Raw genomic sequence first — 17,271 nt, forward strand, 5'->3', positions numbered from 1 at the left:
TGAGTTATTTCTGTTCAGAATTAATGTCAGACTTTCAGGAACATAAGACAAGATCTGAGTAAAAAAATTGGAGCAGGAAAAATTTTTGTATAGTTTTGAAGTTTTTCTTTTCTGATAAAAGTGATTTTCACTTTTTAAAGTTTTGGGTTACTTTTATAATAGCAATATTTTGAGGAAAGGAGTTCTTACAGTACACAATAAACCTCGGGCCTCTTATTATTGCTGCCTATTTAGGAACAAATCTGAATGTGAATTCTTTCTCATAAACACACTCCAAGATTTTGTATGTTTTTTTTTAATCTTCCTAACTTGTCTCTCAATTCATATTTTTAATTAGTTTAAAATGAGTTTATTGTACCTTTTAGTCATTCTCTTCTATTCTATTAACTTTTTTTCTTTTAAACTTAGGATGAGCAGCCAGTTTAGCAATATCCAGACCCTTTGCTTTATAGCAGCTGCTTATGGAGTTAATGAATTTAGGCAGAAATTCTTCCTCATAGCAAAGCAGTAAGGGGAGAGAGATGGAAGTGAAAAGAAGGAAAAAAAGAAGAGATCCCCAAAGAACCCATCTATTTGTTTCTTCCATTTTGTGGAGACAAAATTGACCTAAAGATGTTCCTTTTATGATGACTTCTGGGACAAAATGACATTCGGACTAGCCCTCTGCTGCTTGACACTCAAAGGAGGAGCCTAGGACCCCCCACCCCCACCCCAGGAGCCTGCACCAACATCCCAAGAAGTTCAGTATATCAGTATTACCATCCTGGAGAGCCAGGGTCTCCCACTCCAATGCTTCAGGATCAAGGCCCTATGGTAGGAGTCCAGTGGAGAATTGAATGGCAGCAAGGGAATGGAAGGAGGTTGTGTGTAGGGAGTTATCCTTTCTGGAGGGGGCACTGCTCTGAATGTTAAGGGAGAAGCTGTGCATACCTCAAATGCCAAATAAATGTCATCTGGCTCTAACACTAGGCATTTTTTTTTTTCTTAAGCAGGATAAGAAGAGGTGTGAGAATGAAGGCAGTGGCTATGAGAAGAGCTGAAGGGTGGGGGCTGCAAGGTCCAAGGAGGTCTGGGCACTCACTGAAGTGTTATCTGGGCCCAGGCTCAGAGTAGGGCTGGTAAATCCAGACAAGGGTCTGTAGAGAGGATTGGAAATAGTAAGAGAAGAGGTGGTTCTCTACCATAATCTCAGAAAGGAGACTGAGGAAAGGAGGCTCTTGGTTTCCAGGGTCCTTGTTTTCTTGTTGCAGGCTTAGACAGTTCCCAAGATGTGGAGTGGAACTAGACTGAGCAGGAAGCCAGGAGGTCAAAGGACTTCCCAGGTGACTTGATGTAGTGGTGAAAAACTTATCTTTCTGAGGGGAAGGTCCACAGCGCCGAGAGAGAGAGAGAGAGAGAGAGAGAGAGAGAGAGAGAGAGAGAGAGCGAGAGCCGAGAAAGTGGGCACACGCTCCACAAAGCTGGAGAAAAGCTGGGTGGGAGGTGGGACAGGGTGGAGTCAACTCAAGGAGGGCGGCCCTGGGCTGCGACCCGCCACGCTGTCACTCTCCTTCCCTACTTCCCAGCCCCCTCCAGCCTGCAGGTGGCCCAGAGGGCACCAGGTGAGGCAGGACTGGACAGCTCCTGCTTTTTGATCTCCAGTCTCCGGGTTCCTCAACACCTGCCCGGCTGCCCTGAGATCTGCAAAGTGCCCACGTTTGTGTCTGCGAAACGTTCCGACGTGTCCGAAAGTGGTTCCAAACTTGGAGAGGGCGGGGGAGGGCGGGTGGCTGGGGAGGGCGGAGGTATGCAGACAGAGAGTCAGAGTTTCCCTTCGAAAGCCTCAAAAGTGTCCACGTCCTCAAAAAGAATGGAACCAATTTAAGAAGCCAGCCCCGTGGCCACGTCCCTCCCTCTCGACTCCCTCCCCTGCGCCCCCGCAGTCTCCTCCCAGCACTGCGGCCCGGGCCCCTAGCCCCAGCCCTCCCATTGGTGGAGACGCTTTTGGAGGCACCCTCCGTCCAGGGAAACTTTTGCCATATAAATAGGACAGATCTGGGCTTTATTGTTTTAGCACCACGGCAGCAAGAGGTTTCGGCTAAGTTGGAGGGACTGGTCCCGACTGCATGCCTGCACGCGCCAGGTGATACCTCCGCCGGTGACCCAGGGGCTCTGCGACACAAGGAGTCTGCATGTCTAAGTGGTAGACATGCTCAGCTTTGTGGATACGCGGACTCTGCTGCTGCTTGCAGTAACTTCGTGCCTAGCAACATGCCAATGTAAGTGTCTTCCGCTTGTTTGGGAGAGATGGGGGGAAGAAGTTAGAGAGATGGGGACCCTGATCTGAAAAAGAGAAACCCTACCCTTCATTCCAGGAACAGCTTTTAAGGAAGGCTCCCTGAGAAGTGGAGAAAGGCCCCAGATGCTTGAGAGACTTGGAAAGTACTTTAAAAGAATGTAAACATAGAAGGCTAGACTGTCGCCAAGAGTTAGAGAAGTTTTCTCTTAATCTGAACCATCAGGTTGGTGAAGCTCGCAGGGAAGCTAAGATGCGACAGACACAACCGACATAGTGAAAAAATCAAAGGACTCTGCCCTTCAAGTCCCATAGTTGTACTCAGGCCTACCTACTGAAACCTGAGGCCTAGTTTAGAAAGTTCTTTCAACAGCACAGCCCTTACAAAACTCACCCCCTCCTCATTCTCTCTGGGCAGAGGGGTTGGTCTAGACGACGTTGATGGAGATAATGATGAAAAGGCGCCCCCTGGAGGGAGTAACGTGAAAGCACAGGGGACCAGGCCTTAAATCGATGGAATTCCAGTTAAAGACAAGCCACAAGTTACAGTGATTTAATTTTCTGGACTGTATGTGGAGAATACAGTCGGTTATCCCGACAAAAGTGCTACTTAGACGACTACTTTTGCTTTCTGAAAAGTAAAATAAGCTTCTCAGCTCATTACCTGGTCATGGAAATGGTAAATTTTAACTAAAAGCTGCTCTACATTTAGCTACCCCTTTGACCTGTTTCTACTGGTAATCAGGTATGATTAAAACCTCCGACTAGGAAATATTAACTTTGGCCTGAGACTCTTCCAATGAGGTTGTCACTAATGTATCATGTGACCTTGGAAAAATCAACTGAACCTTTTTCTAGAATACGGGATGAAAATTAAATACACTGACTTCCAGGCCCTTTCCATTTCTAGGATTTATGACCAGACTTCCATGTCAAGACAGAATGAAGAAAATCAGTCGGTTTTCATCTTGAAAAAGGCTGCCTAATTACTAGCCAAAAATATTGACTTGATGGGGGATGAGGGGTGTCTGGCCACGCCCAACACTTCAAAAGCTAGCCTCACCCACATGCCACGGTGTCTACCACTGCATACTTCCTGACGCATGTATGGTCCCCCCACCCACTTTTATACATGCACTGAGGATACTAAGGTCAAATTGCATTGAATAAGTTCATGTTGCAAGTTAACTTTATATGAAATCCAAGAGAAGAGTTGACTCCTACAGAAAAAAAAAAAAAAAAAAAAAAAAAAAAAAAAAAAAAAAAAATGACAGGATTCAATACTCATCTTTCATTAATAACTTTAAACATTAAAGGACATGTCAACTCACCTTCTAACTAACAGCCAACCACCGTCTGGAATAAAGGTTACCCAACACACATTGTTCAAAATGGCTCACATCTGAGTAATCAAAAGGCAATTATCCCAAATCTTAAGGGCTTCTCTTAATCAATTCAGGCATAACTGTTCTTCCTGTTGATGGACACAATGAAGTAAACATGTCATTTTTCTAATTTAACAGTAATTCCCATCAATTGCCCTTAAATATCAGTACTGGATATGGTCCATCCTCCTGAATGGTGACTGTTAAACAGATGTTCTCACTCCAAATGGCACACTTCCTGGCCACTAAATTCAAACAATTTTTAGGAGTGATTCATTCTAGTGCAAGTTTGACAGCACTTATATCCCATATTAACCTATGATCATTCTACAAAAGGAAAAGAATTCAGTCTTTATGGACTTAAGGTAATTATGGCAAAGGACAGGGGCACTATTACTCTATTTTCTCCACTATTTCTCAAAAATCCCATTTGACATTTTTCTATTTATATAAAGCAATCTTTCTTCAGGGACAAAAGTGATACATGTTAATAAAATGACCTTACCTAATTTAAGTGAACTGATTTTAGCAAAAGTCAGATGCCTGAATTAATCCACGTTCACTGTTACTTATGTGCAAATTAGACCTTTGGAAGAAAGGTCATCAAGAATGGTGCAAAGTACTAAGAAACTTCAATGTTTTATGAAAAACTAAAATATCCTTTAGGGCTCACACTTTCCTAAGTTTTCTCTTCTTTAGATTCTTAAGTATTAAAGGTATTCTAAACCAGAAATCATTTTCTCATCAATCTATTGGTTTTATAGTCAGTGATTCATCTGGGTGATTTCAGGCCTAATTGTTAAATGTTAGAAATGGCCTACAGGCACATCAATATTTCACAGCATTTATAAAATAGTAAATAATTAACCATTTAATTCAAAATATGCTTATATATTAAGACTGTAAGCAAATCACTCCACTGATCCCTGCTATACTTTTGACCTGAATAATTTCAAAGCCATTAGAATAGTCTTAATAAGAAATAGAATGGGTCTTTTAATCAGGTAGCTCAATTTTATAAACTTGTGTTTCACTTGTTAATTGCTGTCATTGATCCATGAAATGACACTAATAACTATTTCCTACTTTCCTCTTTTCTCTACAGCTTTACAAACGGTGAGTAAAATTATTTTTAAAAAACTGAAATTTTTTATACTTCGATTTTCTGAATCATGGTAATGTCTTCTGGAAGGGAAGGTGGCCAACTTGGCTTCCCAAGAAAACTGTGAAGGGTTATAACAGTCCAAACCTTTCTGGCTGCTGCTGAAAGTACCCACCCCATCTTCCAAAATGGGTGGTGCTACTAAGTAAGGCTGACCTCATCAAATACCCATAGGAAATACAGAGTAAATGATTCAGTTGAAGTTTGGGTTTTAGCATCAGCTACTACAAAGCACAAGATCTCACTGAGCTAGAGCTTTTGTAAATCTCTTGGATTCATTTACAAAGAATTATGAACAAACTCTTAGCTCATGAATTAGACTTGCAGCACAGTCGCAGATAAGTATACATATTTGGTTTATATGTAACATTTTATTTATTGGTAAAATTTTACATTTTATTTCAACATATTAGACTAAGAAAATAGAGAAGACATAATGTAGTCTACAGATATATTTTATATCACATCAAAATAAGAGCCACTTTTAATATTTGTATATATATATAATTATCATAATAATCTTTGATCTTTTCTTTTCTAGGGAACTGCAAGAAAGGTAAGACTCTAATGCTTCTTCTTTAACATATGAAATTACTAGAGATCATTTCAGTTTAACAAAATTTAAAGTGAACAATAGAAAGAAAATATTTTGTCAAAAATTTGCTTACATGAATATGGATTAGCTTAAAAAGTAGTGTTAATGTTTAAGGTAACAAAATTTTATTATCTTCCAGAATCATCTCTAATTACATTTACATTATACAAATTGGTGATTTACAGACTAAAATATTTTTTAAAGACTTGTTTATATTCTGGAGGTGAAATGCATATTGTGGTAATTATAGGTAGTAAAAGGAAATTTATTTTAAAAGACTTTGACTGCATGAAGATGTTATTAAAGATATAACAAAGTGGCCATTCTATCTATAGCAATCATCTTGCTAACAATGTATTACACTGGTTTAATGACAAGAGAATATAGCATCCTCTAGTCCTCCAATTTGAAAGAAAATTACATACAGCTATAACAAAAACAAGATGCTATCATCTATTGTATTATACCAGGTGTTTGGGCCACTGTCTAATAATGTTTTAATCAGATTAGTCTTATCAACTAATCATTATCAAAAATGGCTTGCTTGTTCACTGAAAATTACTTAAACATCTTTACTCCATTGTTCGCATCTTTCTGTAGGGCCCCACCGGAGATAGAGGACCACGTGGAGAAAGGGTATGTCATTTTTAAACTATTAAAGGTCTTTGGCCCATATTTTAATCACTACATATTTAGAAATGACAGAAGACTGATAATTTATAAGACTATTATGTATTTAGATAATTATACCACCTTTTAAATAGATAATGTCCTACAGAAGAAGTGAATGCGCATTATTACATATAATCAATATTCTTTTTCAGTCAAGATTATCATCCTTTTGAAGAAAGGAACACTATTACAGACAGTGACATTCTTTGCAAGGCTCTATTTTTCTTTGCTTTTGTTTGTCCTGTCCATAGATAATGGAAATGTATCTCCTACCACAACACAATCCTCTTTAACATGTTTTGTTTCTTTTGAAATAAGATCTCTGTATAGATTGGAAATAATTGTGAAGCGGTGGTACATAATATGTTTCTCTGTCTCCATTCAGACATACACAAGTCAGGCTGATATTTTATTTGTGGCATTCTTAGGTCTTCTTGTTGTTTCTTTGACATGTATAACTATGTAGTTTTGCAAGATTCACATTATATAATACTTTAAAAATATATAAATACTTACATCTTATGTCTGTCATGAAATGTGGACTTATATGTACTCTACTCAATTTATTAAATTATGTCAGTTAATTATTGTAACAACATAAATAGTGTTAAAGCAGGATTTATATTCTGTGATAAAATGACCCTATCAACTAATCTACTATTCACACATCACATACCAAAACAATTGAATATATTCATCAAAGTCAGAAGCCAACCATCAGTATTTATTGTGTATCATTATGCACTGTGAAACATCTGAAGTTCACAGAATCAGCTCCATTATGAATTAATATTCAATGGCTACCCTGTGTTAACTACAACTTGTTACCTTCACACATTTGGTATTAAAGGTTCTTCTAAATTAAACCCATGTCATAAATGCATATCAATTGATAAATGATGTAGCATATTAACTTTGAGCTGGGTGTGGTGGTACACACCTTTAATCCCAGCACTCTGGAGGCAGAGGCAGCGGACCCTCTGTGAGTTCGAGGCCAGCCTGGTCTACAGAGTGAGTTCCAGGCACCTGGAGCTACAGGGAGACCCTTTTTAAAAAAAACCAAAAAAAAAAAAAAAAATAGATGTAGCATATTAAATTTCTACCTTCATTCACATTGAGAGGTCGAAACAACTGATCTTAGCACATATATTCTTAGGTCTCCATTTCACCATATAGGTTTCTATAATTTCTGCCCTAATTCACTTTGTATTATAACAGGGTCCACCAGGCCCCCCAGGCAGAGATGGTAAAGATGGTCCCGAAGGCCCTCCTGGTCCACCTGGCCCTTCTGGCCCCCCTGGTCTTGGTGGGGTAAGGTGTCTTAAGTATTTTTAATTTATATCCAACTTTAGTGGCTTACTCAGTTGGAAAAATGCTCACAGTGGAATTTATTTTTAGCTGACAAGGAAAAAAATCTTCTGTTTGGAAATAAGTATATTTTATTTCTTTTTTTTTTTTGGTTTCTTCATTCAAAGTCCTACTTTACCTGTCCTCTTTGTAAGAGGCCTTGTCAATTATGGACCTGGGCTTTGTGTTCACTAAGGGTAGCTGCAGCCATCAGCACCATTATTTAATTTGGGGATTTAATATTTTTATCAGTAAGGCATAAATAAGAAGTGTTGCATTATTAAAGAGTTTGATTAGATTGAATTACATAAGTGAAACCCCTGATCTTAAGCAATTTCACAAACATCCGACCCGTTCTATTCTCCTTGGCTTGAAGTCTGCTGAACCAACATTCAAAGCAGTTTTAAGTTTAATTTGCTTGAAACTAATTTGAGAAAAGTACATTTCCCTTTTTTCATTAATATCTTCTTTTAGCTTTATGTCTTTGACAATGGTATGAGTGCCAAATGGCCTCACTGCAGGAAGGAAAACATATTTGCTTAATTGGTTAGCACTATGAATCAGAACCCTGATTCTAATACCCAACTGTATGCCAGTAAAATAAGACCTTTCTCTCCCAAAGATCTTATTATGATTGCTTATCTACTGAGTGCATTAAAAAGCACCTTCTTTAATAGAGCTACCACTCTGAGAAAGATCTTTAACAGTAAAGTTATTACTGTGAACTATTTTTTAAAAGTTTAATCTTCCAAGGGGCATTTTAATTTTCCTCTAAACTTGAAAACTCTTTATATCCTTTCTGAAACTCCAGCGAGAAAAAAAGTATCTTAGTCATCTGTGCATAAGGGCAGCTGCTGCAAGCATAACCCTATCCTCTTCAGCTCTGCTTCATTTGTGGAGGGTTCTTGGGAACTTTAAAAGTTCAGGATGCTATCCTTCCTTGCTGTAGAAGTATAGGGTGAGCACAGAGGTACAGACTTCATAGTGTCTGAAAAATAAAAGAGGGAAGCTGTCTATTTCAAGCTAGATATGAGCTATATTTTTTATCTATTTCTCAGGAATTTCACTCTGTACCGAATTTTAAGCTAATCATATTTGAAACCTTGATCTCTTTTAAATAATAGAAAACACTTTATAAGCAGAATGGAAAAAATTATGTACATGACCAACAAAAATTAAAATGTATGTTTTTATACCCTCCAGAACTTCGCTGCTCAGTATGATTCAAAAGGAGTTGGACTTGGCCCTGGACCAATGGTATGCTTGTCTCTTTTTATTTTAGAAAAAGGAGAAGAAAAAAAAAAAACACTACATAGGGAATTTATGTTAAATTTTACAATGTCAGTTATGTTAACACACAATATTTAGATCATCTAAAAGCAACTCTTTCTGAACTTAAATATAAAAACCCAAGCCTGGATTAGGGATTTCAATTTTCTCTACAAACATACCTCATAAAAAGTAGGTCAGATATTTATGTCCAAGAAATAATCTTTGAACATAATAATCATAAGTCAGACAAATCAATTCAACTCAAAATAGTAACACTTGTAATTCTTTCTATAACCTTTAAAATTCCTTAGAGTATGAAACATTCTAAGAAATATCAAGTGATTTACTCAGTTCCCTGAATTGCTGGAAAGAATCAACAAGTTCTGACTCAGCACCTTCATCTCATGGCTGAAAAGTTTAGGGCTTTCCTCCAGAATCATGCAGGTCGTTAAAGACAGAATTTGCCACTAGACAAGTTGTATGACAATCGATGACATCATGATTATGTATTTTATCCCCTAGAGCATTCCCTTAGTCACAAGGGAACCATGTGCCTCCAACAGATTCCTAACTGCATTGTGGAGTTAGGGAACGTCAGCAAATGACAACGCATTCTGTCTCACCCTCAGGGGGTTAACAATATAAGATATGTTTCTTCATTCTTTAGTTTTATGAAAATTATTTGTCTCATCTATGATAAATCAACATAGAAAAGAATGAGTCAAATTTAACATTTACATCACTTAGCACAGATATTCAGGAACATGTCCTATCATTTGCATAGAAATTTATAAAAATGCCCTGTATATTTAGGATGATAACCTATCTAACACAAAAGCTTCTACCAAACACACTGAGGTGTGGTAGGGGGAAAAAACTGAATACAACTATACGAAATATATACTAGTTTATATGAAAGAATGAAAATGTACTGGAGTAAAAACAGGTAATTAAGTACTACCAAATTTAACACACATATACACAAGTTAGTGATTCTAATTACTTGTTTTCCAAAGGCATTTATCTGCTCAGTTAACACTGTCTTTAAAATACAAATTTTACCTTGGTCCTACATTCAGTGCTCAGTCTTCAAAAGATGTTCTACTGAAGCTAATGGTCCGCAATAAGCTAATACACTCTAAGGGCAAGATAATATTTTCTATAAATTAAAACTATCACTTGTGAAATAATGTAGCTTTAATTGATGATTTCCATTTTCCTGGGTTTTCCTGGTAATTTAAAATGTTCATATCTGAAATGAAAAATTGAAGCATTTCTTTTGGCTTTGTTTATATTGGATGTTTGAAATGAGCTGTTTTACTAATGCTGGACATTACTCAGCTGTAAAGCAGAACCCATTTCTCAAGGAAAAGCAAAGAGGGAAATAAAGTAGAAGTAAATGCTATTTTATTTTAAAAACAAAAGCAGCGGGCATAAGCTGGGAAAATTAATATGGATTTCAGATTCCCTTGTCTTTAGAACTTCTCTCTAGGGGTATGAAGCAGAATATTTCACTTTTAAATAACAGTGACTATAATTTGAGCTTACACATATATACACATGCACAGACATATGCAATGAACTGATATGTGCTTCACAAATAGAGAAGATAGACAGTAATAAAGTATTAAAATAATTCTCCATGTTGCAAAATCAATAACTACAAAACCCCACAGGGCCTTTTTATGAATTAATGAGTAATCATGGTTCATCTCCCAGACTCCACAAAATAAAATATCCTTTATGTAAATGAAATTGTTGTAAATACATGGAAATATGAATAAATAGAATTAAAAATTCATGGTGTCAAGGAATATTATATTTAATGAATACCTAAAAAATATATTTACTGAAAAATGACAGGCTCTCTTAATGTTGAAGTAATTTCTAAAACCAAATAAATAATTGTTATAATTAAAATAAAGCGTATTTCAAATAAAATATGTAGAGTCTCTCTTTAGGCATTTAATAAAGTGAGTAGGTTGAAATACAGAGTCCTCACAGTTGAAGTGTTATAAACAAATTACTAAAGACATGCACATGAGGTATTTTCAGCTGTGTGAAAAACAGGCTTTGCATATGAGCTATACAGGCTTACACAGAGGGAAAACAGAAACATGTTTAGCTCACAAACTCAACATTCTGTTTCACGTTACTTTTGTGTTCCAGAATAAAGAGCAAAAGAGAAAGCAGACTACTGTCATTTGGGTTATATTTTCAATATCATATGATAGATTCCACAAACAGGCTGTCTCAATAACAATTTATTTTTCCTTCACCCCTCATTACATCCACTTTTGTTTGACATTTTCATCAGTCACCAACAGCCCTTAAAAGAGCTCTAAGGTTATAACAAACCTCCTTTTAATCATTAAGAAGGACTTTTGATCCTTTTCAATTTATGCCCCTGTGGCAATAAAAATATCAATTTTTTAGCTAAGTATGACATGGAGAGATGACATACGATGAAGAGAACCCAAATAAAATGCTCTGTGAGCTATGGAAAGACCAAATGTATGTTCTATTCTTCTGCAAAGATCATTCACTTCACTGCATTAGAACAATATCAAGATGCCCATTGTGCACAATCCCAAGGAATTTGTGACTACTCCGTACAATTCTCAATGAGTTCTGAAGATTTGCTCGGTGGAGAAGGAGCAAAAGGAAAGAAAGAATGTAGGAAACTTGGGTTCTTAAATGCTTTCTTGAGAGGGACAAAAACTATTAAAACTTGAATCATTTTGTTCATCTGTCCATCACAAACTGCCAATGGCACAGTAGTAGCTTTTCTAAATCCAGTTTACCGAGCCTAACATATGTAACTCCAACTAAGACCATGATGCGTTCTCAGTGCTAACCTTATCTTACCCTTTTTTCAGGGTTTAATGGGACCTAGAGGCCCTCCTGGTGCTGTTGGAGCCCCTGTAAGTACCAAAATTGCATAATTATTCTTATGTAAAGAAAAGAGAGAGTTAAAATTAAATCCATGTACTGGGGATGCAGCTCAATGGCAGAGGATTATGTAGCATGTGCAATGACCTAGGCTTGATATCAGAACTGCAAAGAGGAGGGAGAGAGAGAAAGAGAGAGAGAGAGAGAGAGAGAGAGAGAGAGAGAGAGAGAGAAAAGAAGAAGAAGAAGAAGAAGAAGAGGAAGGAGAAGAAGAAGAAGAAGAAATGGAGGAAGAGAGGGAGGAATAGAGGGAAGGAGAGACTGGGATAGGTGGAAACAAAATGGCAGCATGAAGCAGGAAAGTGGCATGTAGGTAGGTAGGTGTAACTGCATTGTATGCTGTATCATGTTTATGGAAATAATAGAGTTCTATTATATTATGGCATAGAAAGGAAGGAAGGAAGGAAGGAAGGAAGGAAGATAAATCTTAAAATGGGACTTTCCTCTCCCCTCTCTCCACCTTAGGGCCCTCAAGGTTTCCAGGGACCTGCTGGTGAGCCTGGTGAACCCGGTCAAACGGTGAGAATATTTCTCCCTGAGTGATAGATGTCTTTTGGTAAACGTTTGTGGACAGAGCTTTAACCACACAATGCCTTTTCAATTTCCCTAGGGTCCTGCAGGTGCTCGTGGTCCACCTGGTGCACCTGGCAAGGCTGGTGAGGATGTAAGTATTCTCAAGCTCTTCCAAAACAACTTTTAACTACTCCTGACTCAACAGGAATTTCTAGATCCAAATTAAGTTCCATGCCAAAAGCTCAATGCCTAACATGAGTCTCCCCATATGGGAAATACTATTTTAATGAAATAGTAATTAACTTGCTTGTACGCAGGGAGATATAACTGTTAATTAAACATGTATTTGAGTCTACATTTTTATGTGTATTGTTCTCTTCTATTGTGAAACCATGATGCCCCATTTCTATCTGATGGTTTATCAAGTAGAGGTTGACCCTAGGATGCTTTCACGTTTTAGGGTCACCCTGGAAAACCTGGACGACCTGGTGAGAGAGGAGTTGTTGGACCACAGGTGAGATTGTTGACAACAATATGTAGTCCAAAGATAGAAGTGAGCATGTGTCTAATGGTGACACAGATGTCACTCATACTTGTAGCATTTGACAGCAGCTGACAAATGCAAGAACCAAGGAAAGAATGCATATACTTTATCTGTGCCTGTAATGTACCATTAATAACAGCAAGCATACTATAAACAGCTAAACTGTGTTTTCTATAAATGCCATCATCACATTATTCACCTTAGAGCTATTAATTTGTGGCTCTGTGCTTAAAAATATACTAGTCTTTGGTGCCAAGCTTGAACCTTGGAGAGAGGAATTAATTTGGAAAGAGGAAAGCATTATCTTTTAATTTATAACAAATATTATTTACCTTGTCTGAATGTCTTTCAAGGGAGCTCGAGGTTTCCCTGGGACTCCTGGACTTCCTGGCTTCAAGGGCATTCGGGTGAGTATATTCTTTACCCAGATGAGAAAAAATGCTGATTATTTTTTTAAAAAGAACTCAGCTATCTTTAAATTCCTGGGTAATATATCCTAGCTTCCACATCCCTGGGTTTTGCCAGTGGGAAGGGAGAAAAGAAAAAGAAAGAATGCTTAAAGGTAAAGTGGGGCATAGTTTTTAACCAAGAAGTAAGATTGCTACAGAAAACTATATAGAACACACATTACTTCATAGGTACTTGCAGTCATCAGAAAACCATAGAATTATTTAAAATGGCAAGGAAGTGAGGGAGCATCTTATCCAACATCTTTCCCATCTTACTTGCATGGAGGTGAGGTATCTTACCTGGGATAGTGGAGCCAGCTCACCTGAGCTGAAACACTGGACTGCAATCAACTTCAGCAGCCACAGCATCCCCAGGAGACACAGTAATCACAAAGATAGAAGACTGATTTGAGTAAGCGCTACAACACCATAGGATTTTAATAGTGACCATTGCCTTTCAGGGACACAACGGTCTGGATGGATTGAAGGGACAGCCTGGTGCTCAGGGTATAAAGGTAAATACTGAGTTAGAAGCACCATTTTTGTTTTGAGGTTTTTTTTCCTATTTTAATTACTTTTATAAATTTTTGAAAATTTCATGCAATATATTTTGTTCAAATTTAGATCCTCTCCACCATCTTCACTACTCTCTTCCCAATTTTATGTACTCTATTTTTATGTGTGTGTGCGTGTGTGTGTGTGTGTGTGTGCGTGCGTGTGTGTGAATGTGTGTGTGTGGAGAGTCAAATTGTGTCCCCAAATGTCATTTGGAGTGGGTCCATCCACTAGACCCAGCCTACCAAGAGTCACCCGTAAATGAAACTGACCCCTTTCCAGCAGTCATCCATTGCCAATAATTCCTTAGGGTTTCTTCCCCCCCCACCCCCATGCTGGGGTTTTGTCTGGCTTGAGCTTACATGGACTGAAACCCAGTATTCCAGACAGCTGGGCAGTTACTTACATGAAGTCATAGTAATGGTGACAGCATGCACAAATTCCACATAAGTTCAAGCCAGAAGCGCCATTTATAAACAATGAATTAAGCTCCCTTATTACTACCAAAAAGGGTATTTTTTACTGAAGACTACCCACAGTTCAAAAAGTATCTCATTTCCTCATCTATCTTTCAGATCCTTCAATGATGAGGACTATGAGATTCTATGACAAAAAGCCAATTACTAATATTTATTTAATCTAATGTCTGTTTAACAATCAAAACAGAAATACCAACAGTTTCTTCCTACATGTTCTTTCCGCCTTATAATTTCAATCTCTACAACCAAAATAAAAGTAAATAAACATAATCAAATATTAGAACACAATGTGCTATTTTAAAGTGTAAATTCTCCTTCGCCATGCACTAATTAGATAGGTACATTCATGTCACAATACACTTTTCAACCTCTTTCCTGTGATTTATCTGTGCACACTCAAAAAATTTTTAATTAGGTAATTAAAGTCTCGGAAGTGTGTTATCTCTTGGCTAGGCTCTTCTCTGACAGCGTTTTCAACTATAAAATGTTCTCTTTCCTATTAAGGAGATAATGTGATATTAAAGTGAATACCAACGTAATTACAAATTAATGAGTAACGAATGCTAGCGGGACCAGAAATGAACATGAATATGGAGAATCTGTTCTAACTTTCCAGCTGCCACACGAATGGATAAGGTCAAACCCATTCTCCCACAAGCCAAATATTACAGCTCAGACTACTAATCACAATATCATAATATATTTGAACTGAAAGGCACTTTGTAGGCACCCTCATTTTGCAGATGGGGGAAACTGAAACTTAATAAGAGCTAGTGACTTACCCAAAGTCATGCATCTACTAGTTAGGCAAATGCTGGAAATCCTATACCCACTTATTCCCCCCAAAGTCTCTCTCTCTCTCTCTCTCTCTCTCTCTCTCTCTCTCTCTCTCACTAATTCTAGAAACGAGGTATTCTCATATGGTCTTATAAACCATGCTTATTGTATATCTAAATCAGATTATCTGGAAGAAAAGGTTTTTTGCATCCACCATAGTATTAAGTCACCTGTCACTACCTATTACTCAGAATAAGAATACAGATTGGAAATAAATATGACAACTCTAAAAAGCATTATGATACTTTTAATTTTCATGTATATTTAGTGAGACATGATAACATTGAGTATTCAGACACCTTGTAAGAGGGTGAATATGGTAAAACTGAAAGCAAATTTATCCTTGGTTTTCTCTTTTCATAATATCATTCCTAATCGATAAGCCTACTCTAAATGATGTCTAGAACATAAAGAGGAAATTGAGAGGGGTACAATCAAATAACTGCATCTTTTTAGTGCCTTAACTTCCAGTATATTTAAATAAAAGCACTTATTTGAGCATTTTTTAAAAAATGTATGTGTCTGGGATAATTAAGAAACAATCTATATGCCTAAGAAATGCTTAGTATATATATAGTTCAAGCTTGTACAGTACGGTTTTTCTTCTTCATATAGGGTGAACCTGGAGCCCCTGGTGAAAATGGAACTCCAGGTCAAGCAGTAAGTAATGATTACCTTATTGGAAACCTAAATGTACATACTCTTGGCACTCTGAAACTTTTAAAATATTTTTACTAATCATCATTTCCCTTGACATTGTGTTCTTTGATGTATTGGAAACTGAGCAAAGCAAATGCTCCCTGTGACTTTTTAAGATTAGCATTCTGAGTTTCATTGAAAATGTTGCTGTTTCTAGGGAGCCCGTGGACTTCCTGGTGAGAGAGGACGTGTCGGTGCTCCTGGCCCGGTTGTAAGTGCCTCATTTGGAGTTTTTTGTTTGTTTGTTTTGGGGGGTTTTTGTTTGTTTCCTTGCTTGCTTGCTTTTTTTTTCTTTACCCTCTTAAAACACCTTCTAATGACAACTGATTAACTTTCCACCTGACTCTTCCTCCTTGCTTTCTTCCTAGGGTGCCCGTGGCAGCGATGGCAGTGTTGGTCCTGTGGGTCCTGCTGTAAGTTCTGACACTAGGGAGTTGTAAAGGGTTGAAAGTATGGGACAGGAGCTATCTTTTTTATTAATTTCTATGTAGTAACTTCATTTTTGACACTTTGCCAAATGTTCTCTGAGGTTTTGGAAGGTTCCTTTTATAAGTGTCATAGTTAGTTATGTCTAAATACCAGAAGCTATTTATTGATGCTTAAAGTAAAACCCACCCTACACTGAACACCTTGAAAGTCTTTCCTTGATAGGCCCCTAATGTCCATAGAGTAGCTATTGGCTTTTTCTTTGTCAATATCCAATAAGAGCAAGGTCCTCTGAGCCACTTCGATATTCTGTTGTTGCTGTTGCTGCTGTTTTCTGTAGTAAATTTCTTATACCTTTTGTTTCAATTCCAGGGTCCCATTGGGTCTGCTGGTCCTCCAGGCTTCCCAGGTGCCCCTGGTCCCAAGGTAAAAACATAGATGACTGTTGTTACTAGCTTGATAAACTTTGTACTATGACATGAAAGATCAACACTGTTTGCAAAGAGAGATAACTGCAGAACATTTCCCTTAATTGATCCCTCCCTTCAGAATCGGTATAGAACAGTACATTTTCTCAGAATGGATATAGAAGAGTTGGTTTGAAGCAAACCTTCTCTAGCTTGCACATTATAAACACAGACAGAACTGGTGGCATGGAAACTAAGTCCATGGAGGTGCCTGTGGACTGTGGTTCCTATACTATTCAGCACTGACTAGGAACCATACTCAATAGGAACAGGGAAGGAACTGGTAATGCCAAAATGAGAGTTAGACTTGGAAAGTGGAAGGCTAAACCCAAACCTCATCATAACAAACCACAGAAGCTAAGTGATTGCAATTCTGAAGAAACTCCCTAAAATTTAGTGCCCTAATAACACTCATGTGCTGTTTTGTTTTTACTGGTTAATGCCTCACTGTCATTTCTTCTTTTAGGGTGAACTTGGACCTGTTGGTAACCCTGGTCCTTCTGGTCCTGCTGGTCCCCGTGGTGAAGTGGGTCTTCCAGGTCTTTCTGGCCCTGTTGGACCTCCTGTAAGTAGACATTGTCATTACTGTTTTTGTCACTCTACTGTTGAATAGAAAAACGAAGATAGACTCGAAGGCAGCCA

At 37.7% G+C, this 17,271-nt stretch overlaps 1 protein-coding gene across 2 annotated transcripts in view; it reads left to right on the top strand.

Moving 5' to 3' along the window:
* The first annotated feature begins 1,720 nt into the window (after positions 1 to 1,720).
* Positions 1,721 to 17,271, top strand: part of Col1a2 (collagen type I alpha 2 chain) — a 37,499-nt gene continuing 21,948 nt past the window's right edge. Inside the window, exons 1-17 of one of the 2 annotated variants that reach the window (XM_008822559.3) lie at positions 1,721 to 2,258; positions 4,766 to 4,776; positions 5,364 to 5,378; positions 6,018 to 6,053; positions 7,308 to 7,400; positions 8,640 to 8,693; positions 11,588 to 11,632; positions 12,126 to 12,179; positions 12,271 to 12,324; positions 12,634 to 12,687; positions 13,071 to 13,124; positions 13,628 to 13,681; positions 15,653 to 15,697; positions 15,894 to 15,947; positions 16,105 to 16,149; positions 16,535 to 16,588; positions 17,096 to 17,194. In XM_008822559.3, the coding sequence (XP_008820781.1) occupies positions 2,189 to 2,258; positions 4,766 to 4,776; positions 5,364 to 5,378; positions 6,018 to 6,053; positions 7,308 to 7,400; positions 8,640 to 8,693; positions 11,588 to 11,632; positions 12,126 to 12,179; positions 12,271 to 12,324; positions 12,634 to 12,687; positions 13,071 to 13,124; positions 13,628 to 13,681; positions 15,653 to 15,697; positions 15,894 to 15,947; positions 16,105 to 16,149; positions 16,535 to 16,588; positions 17,096 to 17,194 (891 nt within the window). In that variant the 5' untranslated portion in view covers positions 1,721 to 2,188. The remainder of the gene's footprint in view (positions 2,259 to 4,765; positions 4,777 to 5,363; positions 5,379 to 6,017; positions 6,054 to 7,307; positions 7,401 to 8,639; positions 8,694 to 11,587; positions 11,633 to 12,125; positions 12,180 to 12,270; positions 12,325 to 12,633; positions 12,688 to 13,070; positions 13,125 to 13,627; positions 13,682 to 15,652; positions 15,698 to 15,893; positions 15,948 to 16,104; positions 16,150 to 16,534; positions 16,589 to 17,095; positions 17,195 to 17,271) is intronic. The other variant, XM_029558343.1, reaches the window with a different exon arrangement.

Source organism: Nannospalax galili, unplaced genomic scaffold, assembly GCF_000622305.1.
Source record: "Nannospalax galili isolate Female #2095 unplaced genomic scaffold, S.galili_v1.0 scaffold85, whole genome shotgun sequence".
NCBI lineage: Eukaryota > Metazoa > Chordata > Mammalia > Rodentia > Spalacidae > Nannospalax > Nannospalax galili.